The sequence below is a fragment of the Cydia splendana genome, chromosome Z (assembly GCF_910591565.1).
Source record: "Cydia splendana chromosome Z, ilCydSple1.2, whole genome shotgun sequence".
NCBI classification, from domain to species: Eukaryota; Metazoa; Arthropoda; class Insecta; order Lepidoptera; family Tortricidae; genus Cydia; species Cydia splendana.
Window position 1 is genome coordinate 2,980,365 of NC_085987.1, and position 17,536 is coordinate 2,997,900.

General features: G+C 37.1%; 2 protein-coding genes across 2 annotated transcripts in view; one reads left to right on the top strand and one right to left on the bottom strand.

Annotated features, from left to right (window-relative positions):
* The window catches only part of LOC134804624 (spectrin alpha chain), a 131,182-nt gene extending 125,606 nt beyond the window's left edge, over positions 1–5,576 (bottom strand). Inside the window, exon 1 of the mRNA XM_063777734.1 lies at positions 5,432–5,576. The gene's annotated coding sequence lies outside the window, so the exon portion shown is untranslated. The remainder of the gene's footprint in view (positions 1–5,431) is intronic.
* Positions 5,577–5,650: 74 nt separating this feature from the next.
* LOC134804626 (protein vav) overlaps positions 5,651–17,536 on the top strand; it is a 50,187-nt gene continuing 38,301 nt past the window's right edge. The window contains exons 1-4 of the mRNA XM_063777736.1: positions 5,651–6,197; positions 12,857–13,032; positions 14,762–14,821; positions 15,418–15,580. Coding sequence (XP_063633806.1) covers positions 5,979–6,197; positions 12,857–13,032; positions 14,762–14,821; positions 15,418–15,580 — 618 coding nt within the window. The 5' untranslated portion in view covers positions 5,651–5,978. The remainder of the gene's footprint in view (positions 6,198–12,856; positions 13,033–14,761; positions 14,822–15,417; positions 15,581–17,536) is intronic.

Below are 17,536 nucleotides of genomic sequence, written 5' to 3' on the forward strand. Positions count from 1 at the left end.
ACAGATTTTATATGGGGTGATGATATGCCGTTCTTTAAACAGCCATTGATATTAAGATCCTATTATTTAAAAATTGTTAAAGTAGTTGTTTTGATATAGTCCGTATAATTTAAATTAGTGGTAGTGAAAAATACTAATCGCCGTTGTAGTTGGCGCTTTTTTATGTGTGTATTTTAACTATGTCCCTGACATCTAGCTGTTATTTATATTTATAACTTTTCGATAAGTTGGCTTAACTTGAAAACGGCTAGACTTATTTGGCTAATTTTGATATAGGAATATTTGAGGAAGACCAAGGACGGTTAGAATGTAGATAACATATATGGAAAAATTGCGAGGAAAACAGTAAAAACAACAATGTTATTTTCCCACTTTACTTTACGACGTGACAAATATGAATTTCTGCATATTTACTTTGATCAAGGTGAAAATCGACATCTGGGGATCTGAGAGTTCCGCCTTTTATTTATGAACTGAGGTCGAAATCTCGAATTTACATTTATTTATATCTGGCATAATTTTAGAGTCGAAAGAAGATGAACGATACAATGTACCTATTAATTAGTTCGGAGGCTTAATTGCCCTTAAATACGTGTGACAAACGAACATGGTCAACAATAATGTATTTATACCACGGTACAAAAAAGTAATAAATTATGATACAAAAATATTGCATATAAAACATGTTCTATATTGCATGAAACCATCTTAATAATAGACAGTTTTCACTGTCATGTATTTTCAAGTGACAGCATTACGGCATGATTACGGCCAATCGGAGCGACTAATTTTATAATAGACCAATAATATTTCGGGTCAGTGAAATTACCCAATCATAATCTTGGTCAAAGAAAACCCATACCTAAACTTTGACTTTGCAATTGGTCCGCTGGTAAGCATGCGTATATTAATTTAGTAGCCTCTTGTAGGCTGATATTTTGTTTGAAGTTAGTCTTCCATGTTTTTTTTCTTCGCTGTATTGAAAACCTCGCCCGCTTAGCAACTATTGTTGCTCACTGTACATAGAAACACTCGTTTCGCCGCAACACGTCACAGTCCTACTTATTATGGCAGGAAATAACGATGTCCCGGTAGAGGGGAGTGGGCGGCATGGCAACGTTATTCTACTCTAGTGAAGCCCGCCTGTAGAGCAGTTTTAGGTCACACATAATCGAATTAAAACCGGCAAAGTGCGAGTCGGACTCGCGCACAAAGGGTTCCGTACCATTACACAAAAAACGGCAAAAAAATCACGTATGTTGTATGAGAGCCCCACTTATATATTTATTTTATTGTTTTTAGTATTTTTTTATACCACATCGGTGGCAAACAAGCATACGGCCCGCCTGATGGTAAGCAGTCACCGTAGCCCATGGACGCCTGCAACTCCAGAGGTGTTTGTATTTGTTGTTATAGCGGCAACAGAAATACAAAAACTGAAAATTTCAACTGTCTTGCTATCACGGTTCACGAGATACAGCCTGGTGACAGACAGAGGGACAGATAGACAGACAGACGGACAGCGGAGTCTTAGTGATAGGGTTCCGTTTTAACCCTTTGGGTACAGAACCCTAAAATGCACGGAACTTACAATATTTGACAGAGACAAACTAACTAAAGATTTATAAATTCAATCTAATTTAATCAAGCTAGTCTGAGTTTGGAAAAGCAAAAGAGTCGAAATGATGGTTTAGTAGTATACTACAATCAGTATACTGTGACAACATAAATAGAACTCGTCTCCTAACACAGAACATTTCATCATAACATCAAACATAAGACTCTGCCAGCAGATACTCTAATTGGCCTGTACTATTCGACCAGGAAATGTGCACACCTAATAGCATAGCTATTGTATACAACCTGGAGACTATGATGCTGGTCGACGTGAACATAATAAATAGCACTTTTGGTTTGTTACAGTTCGCCGTAATAATAAGAGGCCTCATTCTAGCTGGGTAATGTAACACTTTTAACTGTCCATCAGTGGACCTTATGACTTTTGTTATAAGGTATTCGGCATTTTTATAAAATCATGAATGTAGAATCGGGCCAATCTAACTCTGCGTGGCATTTGCTAGAGATGCCACGAATATTCGGCAACTATTCGTTATTCGGGCTATTCGGCCATTTTGCAGAATATTCGGTATTCGGTAGAATGTTGCCTACTGTTCGGCCGAATACCGAATACTTGTTGCACCTACCTAAAAAGAAAAATTACACAATAAAAATATTAAAAAACTAGGTATATTTGATATTTAAAATGTATTCTTGGAAAGTTGCAATGACAAAGTGTGACCATGTCATTATTAATGTCAAATTTCTATGAAATATGACGTTTATAATGACACTCTCTCACTTTGTTCTGTTCAAGTCGCTGCAAAGTTAGCTTAGACGGACTCTATGTATTCCAATTTCTCAAAGACTACTCCTTCCATTCAATTTCAGTCTAAATGTTGTAAGTATTCTACTATGATTTTAGCACTACCTATAAGTTTGTTGTCTCTGCAATCAGAAATGTGTTGTGTCACATAATCGCACGAATCTAAACTATTATGAGAGCATGACATACATAACTGCCAAAAATATGATCACAGACTCCCCGTGTAACCGTTTAGGCGATTACCATTAAAAAACATACCAACATAAGGTCAAACCGCACTTGACATCACTAGATGACATCACATGGCCTTGTGACTCATCCACAAAAACGCACACCACTCAAGAATCAACCTTAACTAATTAAAATAAAGTCTATTTTCACTTCAGTGCTAACGTGTAAAAACTAGTACTTATAGAGCTCCGTTACGTTAAAATAGTCCTTAAATATTTTAAGGTAAAGACCAGACCGGCTGCAAGGTCTAATCTATTGATAATTGTAATAAAGAGCTCAACAAAGTTACGTTTGCTTACGTCTAAATGAGTGAACTAGCGTCGCGTCTTATGTTTAATTTTTAAAAGGGCGTATAGACCGTTTATTTCTATACAAAGATAGAAACTTTTTGAAGTTGATCTAAACGCTTCTGGCGATGAGAGCGCTATCGTCGGCAATTATGTTAAGTTTGTGGTGGGTTAGCCATTATCACTTAGGAATTCGGGTTTCTTTTGTTATTAATTGGTAGCTAATAGTGTAAGGCGAATTTGACTAATTTGATGCTGATTTTATTTCTGAAGTGTCAATGTTGTTATTTTATGAATAGTTTGGTTCCTTAGAACTAATTATGGAATTATGAAAACAGCTTTAACTCCCGGCAAAACACAATAGAAGATTAGAGCTCTGAACCTTCAATGTTGGTTGTATTTCTAATATAAACAAAATAATTACCTAGTGTCCTAGTTAACACATTTAATATATCTTTTTAAATCAGGTTACAAAATTTAAAATTTTGTCAACAAAATGGGTTTAAGTTATACAATGCTAACTCTATCAGTGGCTCATAGTAACTAATCTACAAGAAACATAATAACAAGTTTTTTGATTCACATTTAATTTTAGATACAAGCTTTTTTTGCCCGTCATACTTTTTTTCACCCAAACTTGCATTATTTTGTCACTGCATTGTATGGCCTCCTGCGGTCTCCATCATCAGATCAGCTTGATGTCATCATGTTGTCAGTCATCAGTCATTTTGATGCAAAATTTCAGCTCAGTCAGATAGGTACCAATTAAGTGTTTCAAAATAGTGTGGATATTTTTAAGACATTATGAGAGCTCATAGTTCTATATGGTCAGAATATAAGTAATAATTTCTGGTTCCATTTAGATTTAGACTCCTTTAAGCCTATTTCTCCATAAATGTAAATTGAATTGCAAAATGCCATCTGTAATGCAATACACTGCATAGTTATTAGATATCAAGTCTACAATCTCTCTGCATATGTATGCAGTCATGCCGTCATGCAGTCATGCGGGTGTGGCTTATATGTGTATCATGTATCTCAAATGTTTGTACAGAGGCCTTAGGCTGCGTTTCGACCAGTGATGTGCGAGGATGTTTAACTGGATGTGTTTGTTAAGAACCAATAGAATCGCTTAATTTGTTTTTTTTTTCCACTATGCATGCAGTGATGTTATTGGTTCTTAAAAACACATCTCTTGCTACGCATTCTCACTCATCTCTGGTGGAAACGCAGCCTTAAGAGGGCGCATAAAGCCAGGAAATTAGAAAGGAACAAAAAATATGGCACACCGCGCGAAACTTGCCACGGAAGATTTGACGATTGTGCGTGTTTAAATGTTTTACCTCAATAACTCTGCAAGTATACTTCTGATTAAAATCAATATCACACACTAGATATTTTATAATAATATTATACTGCTACGGTATGCAGACTTGGAGAGCTTTTCTTGCCTTATGCTTTGGCCAAAATAGTATGGAAAGAAGAATGTTAAATATAAAATTTAGAGATAGGATAAAACTGGAGGATATTAGAAAGAGAACAAAAATAATTGATATGTCTGTGGAGAAAGCCTTTGTTACTTTTGCTACATGGCAAATCCACCACTGGTCATACTTCATTTATGATGGATTAATTGTTAGTACACTTTAATCATATGTATTTTAAGGTGCATAAACTTAGGAATTTGTTATAAACATCTCGGAAATGCTTATCATGACATACTGGCTGTGTAATTAGACATGTAGGTCATAAACAGTCATTTGTAAAATAAAAACAATTTTGTATTACCTGGAATATTTATTATTGTAATAAAATTTAATTCTATACTCAAAGAAAATCTCAATCTATCCCAATCCAAGTAAAAAAAAACGAATGTATAGAATACCAATCAGGATTATACAAAAATACCGATTCATCATAAAAACTACTTACCATTCAACAACAGAAAAATACTATTTACAAATTTTATGTAGTTTGTATTTAGTAAGACCCAAACAGCAACTTTACAATATATACATAATCAAACAAGGTGTGGCTCCTGAACTAAATGAGGCCGTTGTGTACGTTAATCAGTTTAAAGCTGCTAATGTTCACTGCACATTATGAGCACATACCTTTCCAACTAATCTTTAATGCACTATCGGGTGCCCGAGATACGGTGGGAATAGCAACTATCGATAGAAAGTATGCGGCTCGCTCGCTCTGTAGTCACGCACAAACGATTCGAGCTGGCCACTGGAATCACCGGCAACCGCATACCTACTTCCCTATTACGGCCATGACGTAATGCACCAAAATAAACCTAATAAGGATAATCACCGTTGGCGACAAATATAGACTTCCGCAGAACGAATGCACGCTACGAGTAACAGTTTTTTATACTTTCAATTGGCCACCATAATGAATTTGGGAAGGCAAAGGCAATTGGAATTCGGCGATACATGGGTGTGTCAGATAAGAAAAATAGACTCTTAGAAATAGGTGCCGAATTCAATGTAGCAAATATAGTACCTAGGAGAAAAAAACTTACCGTAAAAGTTGATTTTCAGTGGAAATTCGTGTGTGAAATCACTTTTAACGGGAAATTTATAGAAAATCGTTCGTTCGACGTGCACTCGCGTCACTCCGCCTACAACTAATGTTGCCCTAGCGGAAAATGAGTCATTGATTGACCTCGCTGCGTTTCGTTTCGTTTGTTTTATGTTCACACTTCATCATGTTTTAAGGTTTTACTGTTTACGGGGTAGAGTATTGCATTGTTGATGAAAACCAGAAAAGTTCTGTAAAATATTGAGTCCTGATGGTGAATTTCTTCACTTTTACAACCGGCAACCGCACGCCTGGCAGCACCAAGCATCCACAAAAACCAAAGCCTCTTTGTTTTAAAAGTAAAAATAATCATTCCGCATCTAGCAACACTCCGGGCCAGTTGTCAAAGAACTCTTGTCTTGTGCTGTTGCTCCCGTGTTTGTTGTATCAATTTGTATGTCAATTATCAATTAACCCTCGTTGAATGATGGCTTGTTGATTATTAAAAAGCAGTGCTGCCGTGACTTTTGATGTGCACTGCGTGAATTATGGCGGCGGGTGGCGAGGAGCTGTGGCGCGAGTGCGCGTCTTGGCTGACGAGATGTGGCTTGCTACGTCCTGACCACAAGGCGAACTGGGAAACAAGCACGATACACGACCTGGCGTATACGTTGCGGGACGGCGTGCTGCTGTGCAACCTGCTGAACGTGCTGCAGCCGGGCTGCGTGGACATGAAGGACGTTAACCAGCGCCCGCAAATGGCACAGGTTTGGCCTTAGCAATTAACGCGCTCATTGACGATGCGATTTGTACGCTACGCGTAACGTAAGCGTATCTCTAAATAACTTATCATCTGTTAAACATAAATCAGGAGTGACTTCCTGCCCATTTGGGTGATAACATGAATGGGTGAATACATTAATTATTTATGCAGCAGTGAATGGGCATTGATACAATAGTCCCCTCGATATATTCGTGACGGTATCTGTAGCATGAATGAGATGTGTGTTCTCATAAATTCATTAAATGCTGCCCTGTTAATGTAAGCACATTAACTAAATTGGTCTAACAGAAAATTGTTTTCTTGCATCATAGTGAACTGTTCACCTCTGTTTTTTAATGATCATAGAAGCATTTATGGAAAAAAATACTATTTGATGCATATAAATAAATATACGTAACTAAAGATATCATATTATGTACTAAGATTAAGTAGATAGATAACAAGTCCCAGCAAGCATTTTTGTTTATTTTTGTTTGGATGATATAATTTACATTCATAGTACAAAAAATCCTCAAAACCTAATAATATTTCACATACTTACTCAGCACTAAGAAAAAAAAACACACTTCAAACATATTCCTTACAACTGCCTTTACAAACTTATTAGTATAGCTGTTATTAAAAAAACCACATGCAATTTCATGTGTACAGTTAACACTAGATGTAGCTGAGAAGGTGAGGAGGTAAAGTGACCTACACATCTAACTTTAACAATAAAGTTCTTATGTTCAGTTTATTTTGAACTCACACTCACTCACTCACTTCGCTGGCTCAGCAACCCCAAGGTGTATCTTGGCCTCCGACACTAGATTTCGCCATTCGTTCCTATCCTGTTCATCCTCCTCACCCAAATGACAACCTATAACAAACTATGTCTAATGAGGCACTTAGTTATTTGTGAGATAAAACTATACTCTGTATCTTTAGGTTATTAAATAAACGTAAACAAATAATTTGTACAGTTTCGGGTAGTTATAACATTTATTGGTTAATCAACCAAATACATAACCACCTGGATCAGTCACTGAATGACCTGACTTTAACCTACATTATTTGATCATGTAATGTTTTATGGAGCTCGCTTAAGGAGCCAAGCCATTTGAGGGTAGATTTTGTTTACTATTATTTAAATACCTATAGATACAGACGATAGTTATTAACCTTTCATATTATGGTTTTGTTGTGCTGTATAGAGCAGAAAAAAAATTCTTAAATAAAATGCAGAAAGGTGACTAAAATTTGGTCATAAAACTCCTCAATTCGAGTTAGATCAAAAAAAGGCTGCAGCCTTTTTGATAGCCCATGCAGTGCAAGTGTTATTGTTACGAATCGTTCAAAAATCTCATTTTTGATCCTGACTTCGTTAGGTTAAGTTATTAATATTCCCAATTAAAAACGCCTTTCATAAATATTCTAAATAATTTAATTTTATGTAATAGAATAATTCATAATTAATATAATTCGAATTTGTCTATTTTATTTTTAAAATATGCAATTAAATGTATAAATTAAATCATGTCAATGTCTCTATGTGTCAAATTTAACTATGGCAATTTGTATTCAAAGCTTTGACAGTTATAGAGCTTTCAAAAACTTACTTTGTCATCTCGAATTCCAACGACAATCCACTTTGCCACCTTTTTGTATTTCTCGTATTTTTGGAAGTAAACCAGCGTTAAACTACAGTCCACTTATTATTTCACCACCTTAACAACACCTGAGACCAGCGAAGATTTTACAGTTATTTTATATGTCAAACTTCTATCAAATTATGATATATAAATAACATTTGCACTGTGTGGGCTATCAAAATCGCTGCAGACTTTTCTAGGTCTGACTCAAGTTAATTTAGGTTTTATCCATTGACATATAATATCTAAGGATGGGCTAATGGGACACGAATTCCAGCCAATCGTGCAGTCGACCAATAGCGGGCGTAATGCGAACTTGTCAACCAATCGCGCGCGTGAAGCAAACTCATCAACCAATCGCGTTGTAGCGGTTTCACATCGCTGTACTGGCCCCTGTCATGTCTCATTATATTGCCCGTAAAGCCAATCCCTAGATATCTATGTCAATGGTTTTATCCCTTCCTTACAATACTTCAAAATGACAGATTAAAACTAACAATTAATAGCTGATTGAGGCTTGAAGGTTGTTTATACATAGCGCCAAAAGCCATGGGCAAAAATAACTAATATTCCATTTTTATAACTTTGCCATTACTTATTTCTAATTTGTAATTAAATTTCCCAGCTCTTAAGCTGTAAAGAGGGCTCTTAACATGAATCTAGTATAATAACTGTATCAGGCATTAGGGGTGGGGGGAAATGACCGAACGGGATAGTCTTATGTATCTTTCAGTAGGAGTAGCAGCGAAAGCACTATTATTGTTTGTCCTTGTCACAGTCTCACATTTTTTTTACTCCCCACAGTCAATTTAGTACGTATTATGGTGGGCAACAAATATATTCGACCAATCAAAGTGTCGCATTGCGTATGTTTTGTCCGTCACGGAGGCACGCGTATAGCACTTCTATAGGATCCTAATCCTACCTTCTATGGTTCTTAACAACTGGTAAACAAAACTGATTCAATAAAAAACAGCCAAGAACAATCTAAAATATTCGAATTTAAACTGTTGTGAGACATACTAACATTGAATAATTTTACGGTTTCGACTCACTTGTTTTGTTGTCGCGCGAGTGACTTAAAACAAGTGAGTCTAAACCGTAAAAATATTTAAAACTAAAATATATTTCTTTTTACTTATACATATGTTTTCCGAGCAAAGCTCGGTCTCCCAGATATTAGGTCATTACCTATGAAATTGGCGTTTTGTTCGGAGAATTTCAACGAAACACGAATTTCCATACAATTAATTTTGCGGATATTTTTTTGATGGCTAATTCAAACCAAACAAATTTTTTCCAGTAATTTTTGACACCTTTAAGGTATGTTTTCAATATCTCCATTTCTTGAAAATTGGTACCATTAGAAAAATATAAGTAATTTTAATACTCGAACCGACAGCACATGAAAAGACCTATTTTCAAGGCTTAATTCTGAACACTTAACAATAAAAAATAACAATTAATTGCTGTCAAGCAGTTTGGCGAAATCATATTGTAGTTTTATTGTAATTGTGTATGTACTTTTGTAAAAAAAAAAAACTAGGATCAGACTTATATCTATGAACAAAAACGCCAATTTCATAGGTAAGGACCCAATATTATACATATAAATAAACAAGAATTGCTCGTTTAAAAGTATTAGATTCAAATCGGGCCATCTTTGAGAGCTACGATGCCACAGGCAGACACATAGACAGACATTATTGGCGTCAAACGTAATAACTATGAACACCCCTTTTCTGCGCAAGGGGTTGAAATACAAGTAGTTAGGAGGACGATCTATAATTAATTGTTTTCGCCACTTGGCTATTTATGGCCACTTGAGTTGAACGCCTTAATTATTAAAATCGCTTTAAGGTAAAAAGCTAAAAAACAAGGTAAAACGTTGGGTTCCTTCCTCATTACTTACTTTACTTACGTACCTATAATAATATAAGTACATTATATGATGTAAAATTTTACATCACGTTATAAATATATAAATCATGTACCAATAGCCATACATTTGTCGTGCCCCTCCCCTCCCCCGCTTTAATCGGCAGACTGTTTTGTACAGAAAATGACAGCCATGGTGTCTCCAGTTACTAAATACTCAAAGCCGCGTGGAATGATGATGATGATTGTTAAAAGCTAACTATGTCCTTTCCCAGGCCTCTAACTATTATCTCCATACCAAATGTTGTCTCAATCGGTTCAGCGGTTTAAGCGTAAAAAGGTAACAGACAGAGTTACGAATTTCCCATTTATAATATTAGTAGGGGTAGATAAGAGAACAATACAATAATCTGGCACAGTCAAGGTATTAAATAACGATACGGACAAGATGCCAAAAATATACATATGACTGTACTCAAAAATAGTCCCATAGTTCTTGATTCGCTGACGTATGAGCTATGGGATATATTTTTGAGTATAATTTGTTCACCCATATTTTTACACTTGACTGTACCAAAGTACAGTCGATTTTTTTTTAATAGAGTTATACCAAGCTAAGTTGGCAGCGATTTTGATAGCACGGACTGTGAACTTGTTATTTTAAACGTCATAATTTCATAGCTTGGTTTAACTGTATTAGATACTTTTATTGAATAACGGATTACTACATTTTGTTTACCTCAGAACCACTTTAGATTAAATCGCTCAATATCTGCCATCGCAATTGTCATGGTAATGACTGCCTTCCCAAAGATAACGTACTTATCTGTTCTGAGAAACATTCACAAAAGACTTCTTTAGCCGGTTCGAATACGGAATCACTACACCTTATCAAACAAAGTCCGTTTGTGTGTTTGTTCGCGATATACTCAAAAACTACTGAATGGATTTTCATGCGGTTTTCACCTATCAAAAGTAGTGTAGTAAATTAAGAAAGTAGTTGTATGGAGACCCATGCATTAATTTCTCAGTCGATGAAATTTTGCTTGGTTATTGTATAGTATGAGCCGAAACTAACATATAAATATCCAAAAAAAACACTCCGAAGTTAGGTATTTATACGTAAAAATACAAATCTGTTTATATGTTGAACTGAGTAATTCCTCCGTCCAAAATTATTTTACCAAATAAGTTATTTGTATCAGTATGTAATACTAGAAAAAATCTAGTACTTTTGTTAAATATGAGAATATTTTTTTTATGATAATTCCTTTTTTTGTCGCTCATTTTCATCGGAAAATTGCTCTGTCATTTTTTTCTTCTTATATGATCTTAGAATATAATTTGGCGTAGTGGGTAAGAAAATCCAAAAAAAATGCATACCCAAATTTATATATTTTAGAACTATTAAAAACTGAGAGTGGAAAATTTCTCAGCCTGATTTATTTTTAAATATGTACTAAGTAGTCACGTATACACTTAAATCCAAAATATCCAAAAGAAATATCATCCCTTGTACACCCCGCTCCCCTACACACTGCTCCCGATATGTTTAGTTTTTAATACGCTCGTTATTTTTTGGATGTTTTTATAGTTGAATAGAAAGACAACTGTGAACTTAATTCAATAAATAAAATGGATAGAGAAATTTTCCACAACACACACAAAAGGCAATTTCTGAAAATAGTATAGTATACATGATAATTTTTTTAGATTTTCATTTTGTAGGTATAAAACTGCAATAAAAAGGCATTCCAGTGAATTAGACAGAGCAATTTTCCGGTCCAAGACACGCCAAAAAATTATATTTTATTAATATTGGTATTTCTGCTGGGATATTTTTTTTGATATTTCATATATTGTTGCAATACGTTACATGAATATGTCCGGTGAAGAAAGTTTGAACGGACCATTTTTCCGTAAAAAGATATTAACGATTTAAGACTTTAGGTATTTACTTTAATTCTATTATTATTATTCTTTGGAAATGTATACAATACTTTTTATTTATTGATACTTTATCATACTGTAATGTTTTTACTTGGCTGAGGAATTACTGCGGGGTCCACTACCTTTATTTACTACACTATAGAGTGATTCTTGAGGAAGGTTTAGGTATATAATTTGTTAACCCGTGCGAAGCCGGGGCGGGTCGCTTATAGATAATAGTACAGTAGTACCCGTAATACGAATACGTTTAACAGTCGCGATAGTATCGAGTATCATATGTGGCTTTCCATCAGAGAAGTGTCCTTATATGCACATTAAGGATATGGACCCTCCCCTATGGAAAGCCACATATATTCAGTAGCAAAGCACAGAAGTAGCCAAGCAGACGAGATTTAATGTTGCAAGAATAAGCACCTGCAGATCGTTTTAAACTTTTAAACAGTCTCCATGAAATATATCAGAATGGTCCAGGTGTACATAAATATCTGAAAAAAATCTCTATTATCAAGACATTGAAGACGTTAGTGCGTGTTATTATATTTAGTTAGATATTTTTGAGCACCTTGGCCGCTCCTATGTATCTGGTGGCGAATGAACAGCAGGCTTGCATTGATCGATAATCTGCAGTTAACAATGGCAGTGCAGTGCTATTTCGTACAGATATCAATATCCGTTTGAACACTGAGTATACTATACTACGAGTACGTACGTAAGGTAGACATCAGTTAAGGAAACGTGCGCAAAGTGCGCCGCAAACACCGATTGCGTCGAGGGATATGATAAATGCCTATTTTGCATGAGAAAAAACACATCAGACATGTGAAATCACAGCATTAGAAATGATGTTTACCGTTTACAGTCTCCAATAGATATATCGGAGCGGCCGAGGTGCTCAAAAATATAGGCACACGTACTCTAACGCCTTGACATTTGGTGGATTACAACCAAGGTCGATTCCCGCACATCTCTCATCTCCATCCCTGTGGAATGTTAGTCCTAACTTTAACTCATAAGTACGCCATCAGATATATCGGAGCGGCAAAGATGTTCACAATATCTGAACACGCACTCTAACACCCTGACAATAGAGGCGTGTTCAGATATTTGTGAGCGCCTTAGCCGCTCCAATATATCTGATGGCGACTATACTAAAAAAGTAAATGACAGTTTTTTTTGTCCACAGTTCCTTTGCATGAGGAACATCAAAGTGTTCCTCAAAATGTGCGACGAGGTGTTCGAGCTGCGCGAGACGGACCTCTTCGACCCGTCCATGCTGTTCGACCTGTCGAACTTCCATCGCGTCCTGTGCACGTTGGCGAAGCTGAGTCAATGTCCCAAGGCACTCGCTAAGGGCATCAAGTAAGTTATCTATAATCCCTGTCAAACTTAACAAGTCCTGTGCGTATTGCGGAAGCTGAGCCAATTTCCCAACTTGCTAAAGGGATCAGTGACCCTCAAAATGGGCGACGAGTAGGTAGTTCGAGCTGCGCGAGACGGATCTCTTCGATCCGTCCATGCTGTTCGACCTGTCGAACTTCCATCGCGTCCTGTGCACGTTGGCGAAGCTGAGTCAATGTCCCAAGGCTCTCGCTAAGGGCATCAAGTAAGTTATCTTTGATCCAAGCGCCTCCTTTGATCTGTCAAACTTTTAACGAGTCTTGTGCATATTGGGGAAGCTGAGTCAATGTCTCAACTTGCTAAAGGGATCAGTGTTCCTCAAAATGGGTGACGAGTAGGTAGTTCGAGCTGCGCGAGACGGATCTCTTAGACCCGTCCATGCTGTTCGATCTGTCGAACTTCCATCGCGTCCTGTGCACGTTGGCGGAGCTGAGTCAATGTCCCAAGGCACTCGCTAAGGGCACCAAGTAAGTTATCTTTTATCAAAGTGCCTCCTTTGATCTGTCAAACTTTTAACACTTTCGCAACCAGGCAAAATTTCAAACAATACCCCAGAAACCGACAGTACTCGCTAGTCGGGCACGACGTGCAACTCAATGCCGCACGCCGCAAACCCGCTAGTCGGGCAAGCGGCGGACGCTCAGGGCTGTGCCAAGTAACTTTCGTATAAGTACGTGGATAAAATTAAATCTGCTGTCTCATCTGTTTAGGCTCCCCGTTTTGTTCTTCTCCTAATTCTAACTCCTATTGATACATACCCGTGTATGCAATTTCACGTAACCAACTAATAAGAATTTTTATTTTGTAATCGCATTAGGTAAAGTAAATAAAATTACAAAGTGAAGTAATAAAATATAATAATCAACTGTACCAATTTTTCGACCACATAATAATCAGAAGACTTACAATTTTTTCTGTTAGTGGCAGTGGCAGCCCTGAGGTAGTGAAGATGCAATGCTTGCCCGCCTGTCGGGCACTTCGGCGTCGCGTGTAGGTTTATAGCTCTTGCCCGACTAGCGGGTATGCCGGCATCTGAGTAAAGTTTACGAGTGCCCGAGAGTCGGGTACGCGGTGTCGAATGTGTTAAAGAGTCCTGTGCATATTGGGGAAGCCGAGTCAATGTCCCAACTTGCTAAAGGGATCAGTGTTCCTCAAAATGGGCGATGAGTAGGTAGTTCGAGCTGCGCGAGACGGATCTCTTCGACCCGTCCATGCTGTTCGATCTGTCGAACTTCCATAGCGTCCTGTGCACGTTGGCGAAGCTGAGTCAATGTCCCAAGGCATTCGCTAAGGGCATCAAGTAAGTTATCTTTGATCCAAGCGCCTCCTTTGATCTGTCAAACTTTTAACGAGTCCCGTGCGTATTGGGGAAGCCGAGCTGCGCGAGACGGATCTCTTCGACCCGTCCATGCTGTTCGATCTGTCGAACTTCCATCGCGTTCTGTGCACGTTGGCGAAGCTTAGTCAATGTCCCAAGGCATTCGCTAAGGGCATCAAGTAAGTTATCTTTTATCAAAGTGCCTCCTTTGATCTGTCAATATTTTAAGACTCACATGAACCTAGCCGCCGGCACCATACAATCGAAGTTACGCTCATTTTAACGGTAACTATAGGTACTTGGTAATTTAAACAATAAAATTACATTTTAAACTTGAAAGTATCTGTAAGTAACTGTCAATATTGTTTGCAGGCCTTTCTCGGCTCACAGGACCCAGTCGGAGGAAGATATATACAAAGATCTGCAGTCCGTGTAAGTACTCTTTATATTTCTCTTTCTTCCTATATATTTAGTAATCAATATCGACGACTTTCTTTCAGGACAATTTTTTTTTATCAAGCAGATGTCTTTGTATAATGATTTTATAATGAAAAAAAAATTGGAGAATTTTATTGTGCCTCCTAAAGCTAAAGCGTGTAAAAAAAGGGGGAATGGAAAGAATTCGCACGCTTCTGGTAAGTTTCGGTAACTCGGTTGGTTTAGACTTTTAGAGCGATTGGACTGCGTTCCAAAAGGTCACAAAATGGAGTCTTGCCCGAAGCGGTGAATTTTTCCATGTTTCTTAATTTAAAAAAATGGGTTCGTGAGAGACTTATTTAGCAACCTGGAGCGAGCTTCAACCAAAAATGATTATTCTTATAAACTGAGTCGAGTTCTAGTCTTCACCCTTCGTATGCCGAAGTCAAAATATTGCAAAAATAATACTATGCTAATTTCGCGGATTAGCAAAGAATTACTGAGTTGTATTGATATACCTAAGATCTACCAATGGTCACTTGGTCAGAGCGTTACTGTGACTCCGAGCATACGAAAGGTTATACCACCAACTTTACCAACACACCGTCCAGCGCCGTCTCGCTCGAGACGCCGAGAAGACTCGAGTGCCCGCACACGACCACGCCCGAAGTCCCCTGGGTCCAGTTCACGATACCCAGCGCCTCCTGCGAGGACCGCGTCGAGGAGATATACGAGGACCTGTGCTACGTCAAGTTCACGTCGGCTTTACCTGAGGTGACTTGGCTGGTCTGTCCTAAGTCCCAGAGTCATTGATTTTGAATTTGGAACCTTCCTTTGTTCTATTATAGTTAAAAACAAATTAAGATATTCTTTTAAAAGAACATCAGGACTTAGGAGGATATTGTAAACCTTATTGGAAAAGAATAAGATTTGCAGATAGCCAGTTGAGTTTGAGTGTTAGTAGTTTTGATGGGTGGAGCGCGCGCGCTAGCGGCATTTGTTTTTCTTTCATCTCGCCGAGAAAAGGTTGAGGGAAAGCTAATAAGAGTCCCTATGCGCTTTGAAAAGAGTTTTGTTGATAATCAAAACAATAGAACCTTTTTATTTAAGAGAACTGACTTTAAAAAAGGGAGAAACTATTATAATATATAATTTTCCCTTTTATTTGCGCTTGCAACTGATACGTTTAAAATCGCCAAATATTAAATAAATTTTAACTCATTTTAGTAAAAATAGTTACAAATGATTTCAACTAGATTAGTTTATGTAATTTTAAACATTTTGTTTCTCATTCGCAATTTCTCATTGGGTCAAATAATTTCCTAAATAACAAATAAAGCTAATGCGTGCGATTTGCCTTCCTATAATGATAACACTTATGACTTTAGCGAAAGTAAGGGTAGTCCACAAAATTTTAAATAGCCTTACAAAATGATAAATAAAACTGACGACCTGTCGTATAACTTCTCTTTCACACTTGTGTGTTAGAAACAAAAGTCAAAGAAGTAGCAATATTCCCCATCACTTTGTTTAGCCGCTGCCCGCCAACAATGGCGCTGTAGAGAGTATCAAAAGTATACAGTAGAACTTCGATAATCTGAACTAATTGAGAGCGAGACTCGTCGAAGGAATTCATTAATGTGTCCATGGAATTTTGCAGCTCTCACGAAACAATTGGTTCGGATAATTGAGGTTCTAGTGTACTACCCTTACAGACGCTAACTGTATTTCATATTACAGCTGGTCGGTTAACTATGCTCGATTAAATAATAAATACACTCATTAGCAATGAAAATGGGTCATTTTATGTGAATTCAAATTTACCTGTGTTCAGAGGTCCTCTGTCTAACAAAACCCTTATTTAGGCTATGCCCCTGAAAATAGTCACGAAACTCACTAATCATATCGTTTCTCCCTGACGTATAAACGCGTCACTAAATTTAACTCTTTAATGAAGCTTTAATGCATCACTAGATTACATGAAACAATTATTTCAGTAGACCCCCTAATAGATAGAGCTAAATTACAAAGAATAATATAAATATTATTTAAAAATACTAGGCTAACATGAGCGTTGAAGCGTTGGCTAATGAGACTAATTGACATGAGGACGGCCACGGCACTATCGTCGACACTTTTAAATGACTATTCTTAGCACGTATTGCAACGGAGTAAGGATTGACATAGGTCAGTTAAGAATGTTGCTTTTAGTGCTATTGCTATCGGACATATTTTAAACCTTATTGTGAAGTATTAAGGCCCATAGATGATCAGTTAAGAACGCTGTTAATTACGTATCGCAAATAGGGACGTAGAACGTCGAGTGCCGAGCGACAATCTTTGGTAGATACAAATGCCTTTGTGGTCGACTTGCAATTTTATCGAGAGCCCTAACGAACTAGAACTAGGACGCGACAGGGAAGAAAATATACATGGTTATTGAGAGATACTGGGTGGATTTAGAAATTTTTGTACAATCGCAATCAGACATATCAGAGCGGCTGTTGTTGTCCTTTATTGTCAAGGCGTTAGGGTGCATGTTCAGAATTTTTTGAACACATCGGCCGCTCTAATATATCTGATGGCAACTGTAAATAGGTAGTTTAGATCATCAATCTCATAATTAAGCCTTAATTCGCGCTTAATTTAATTTATTCATTTGTGTAACGAAAATTACTCATACATTAATATGGGTCTTCGACGTTTTCGTTACATAACATAATGGAATTC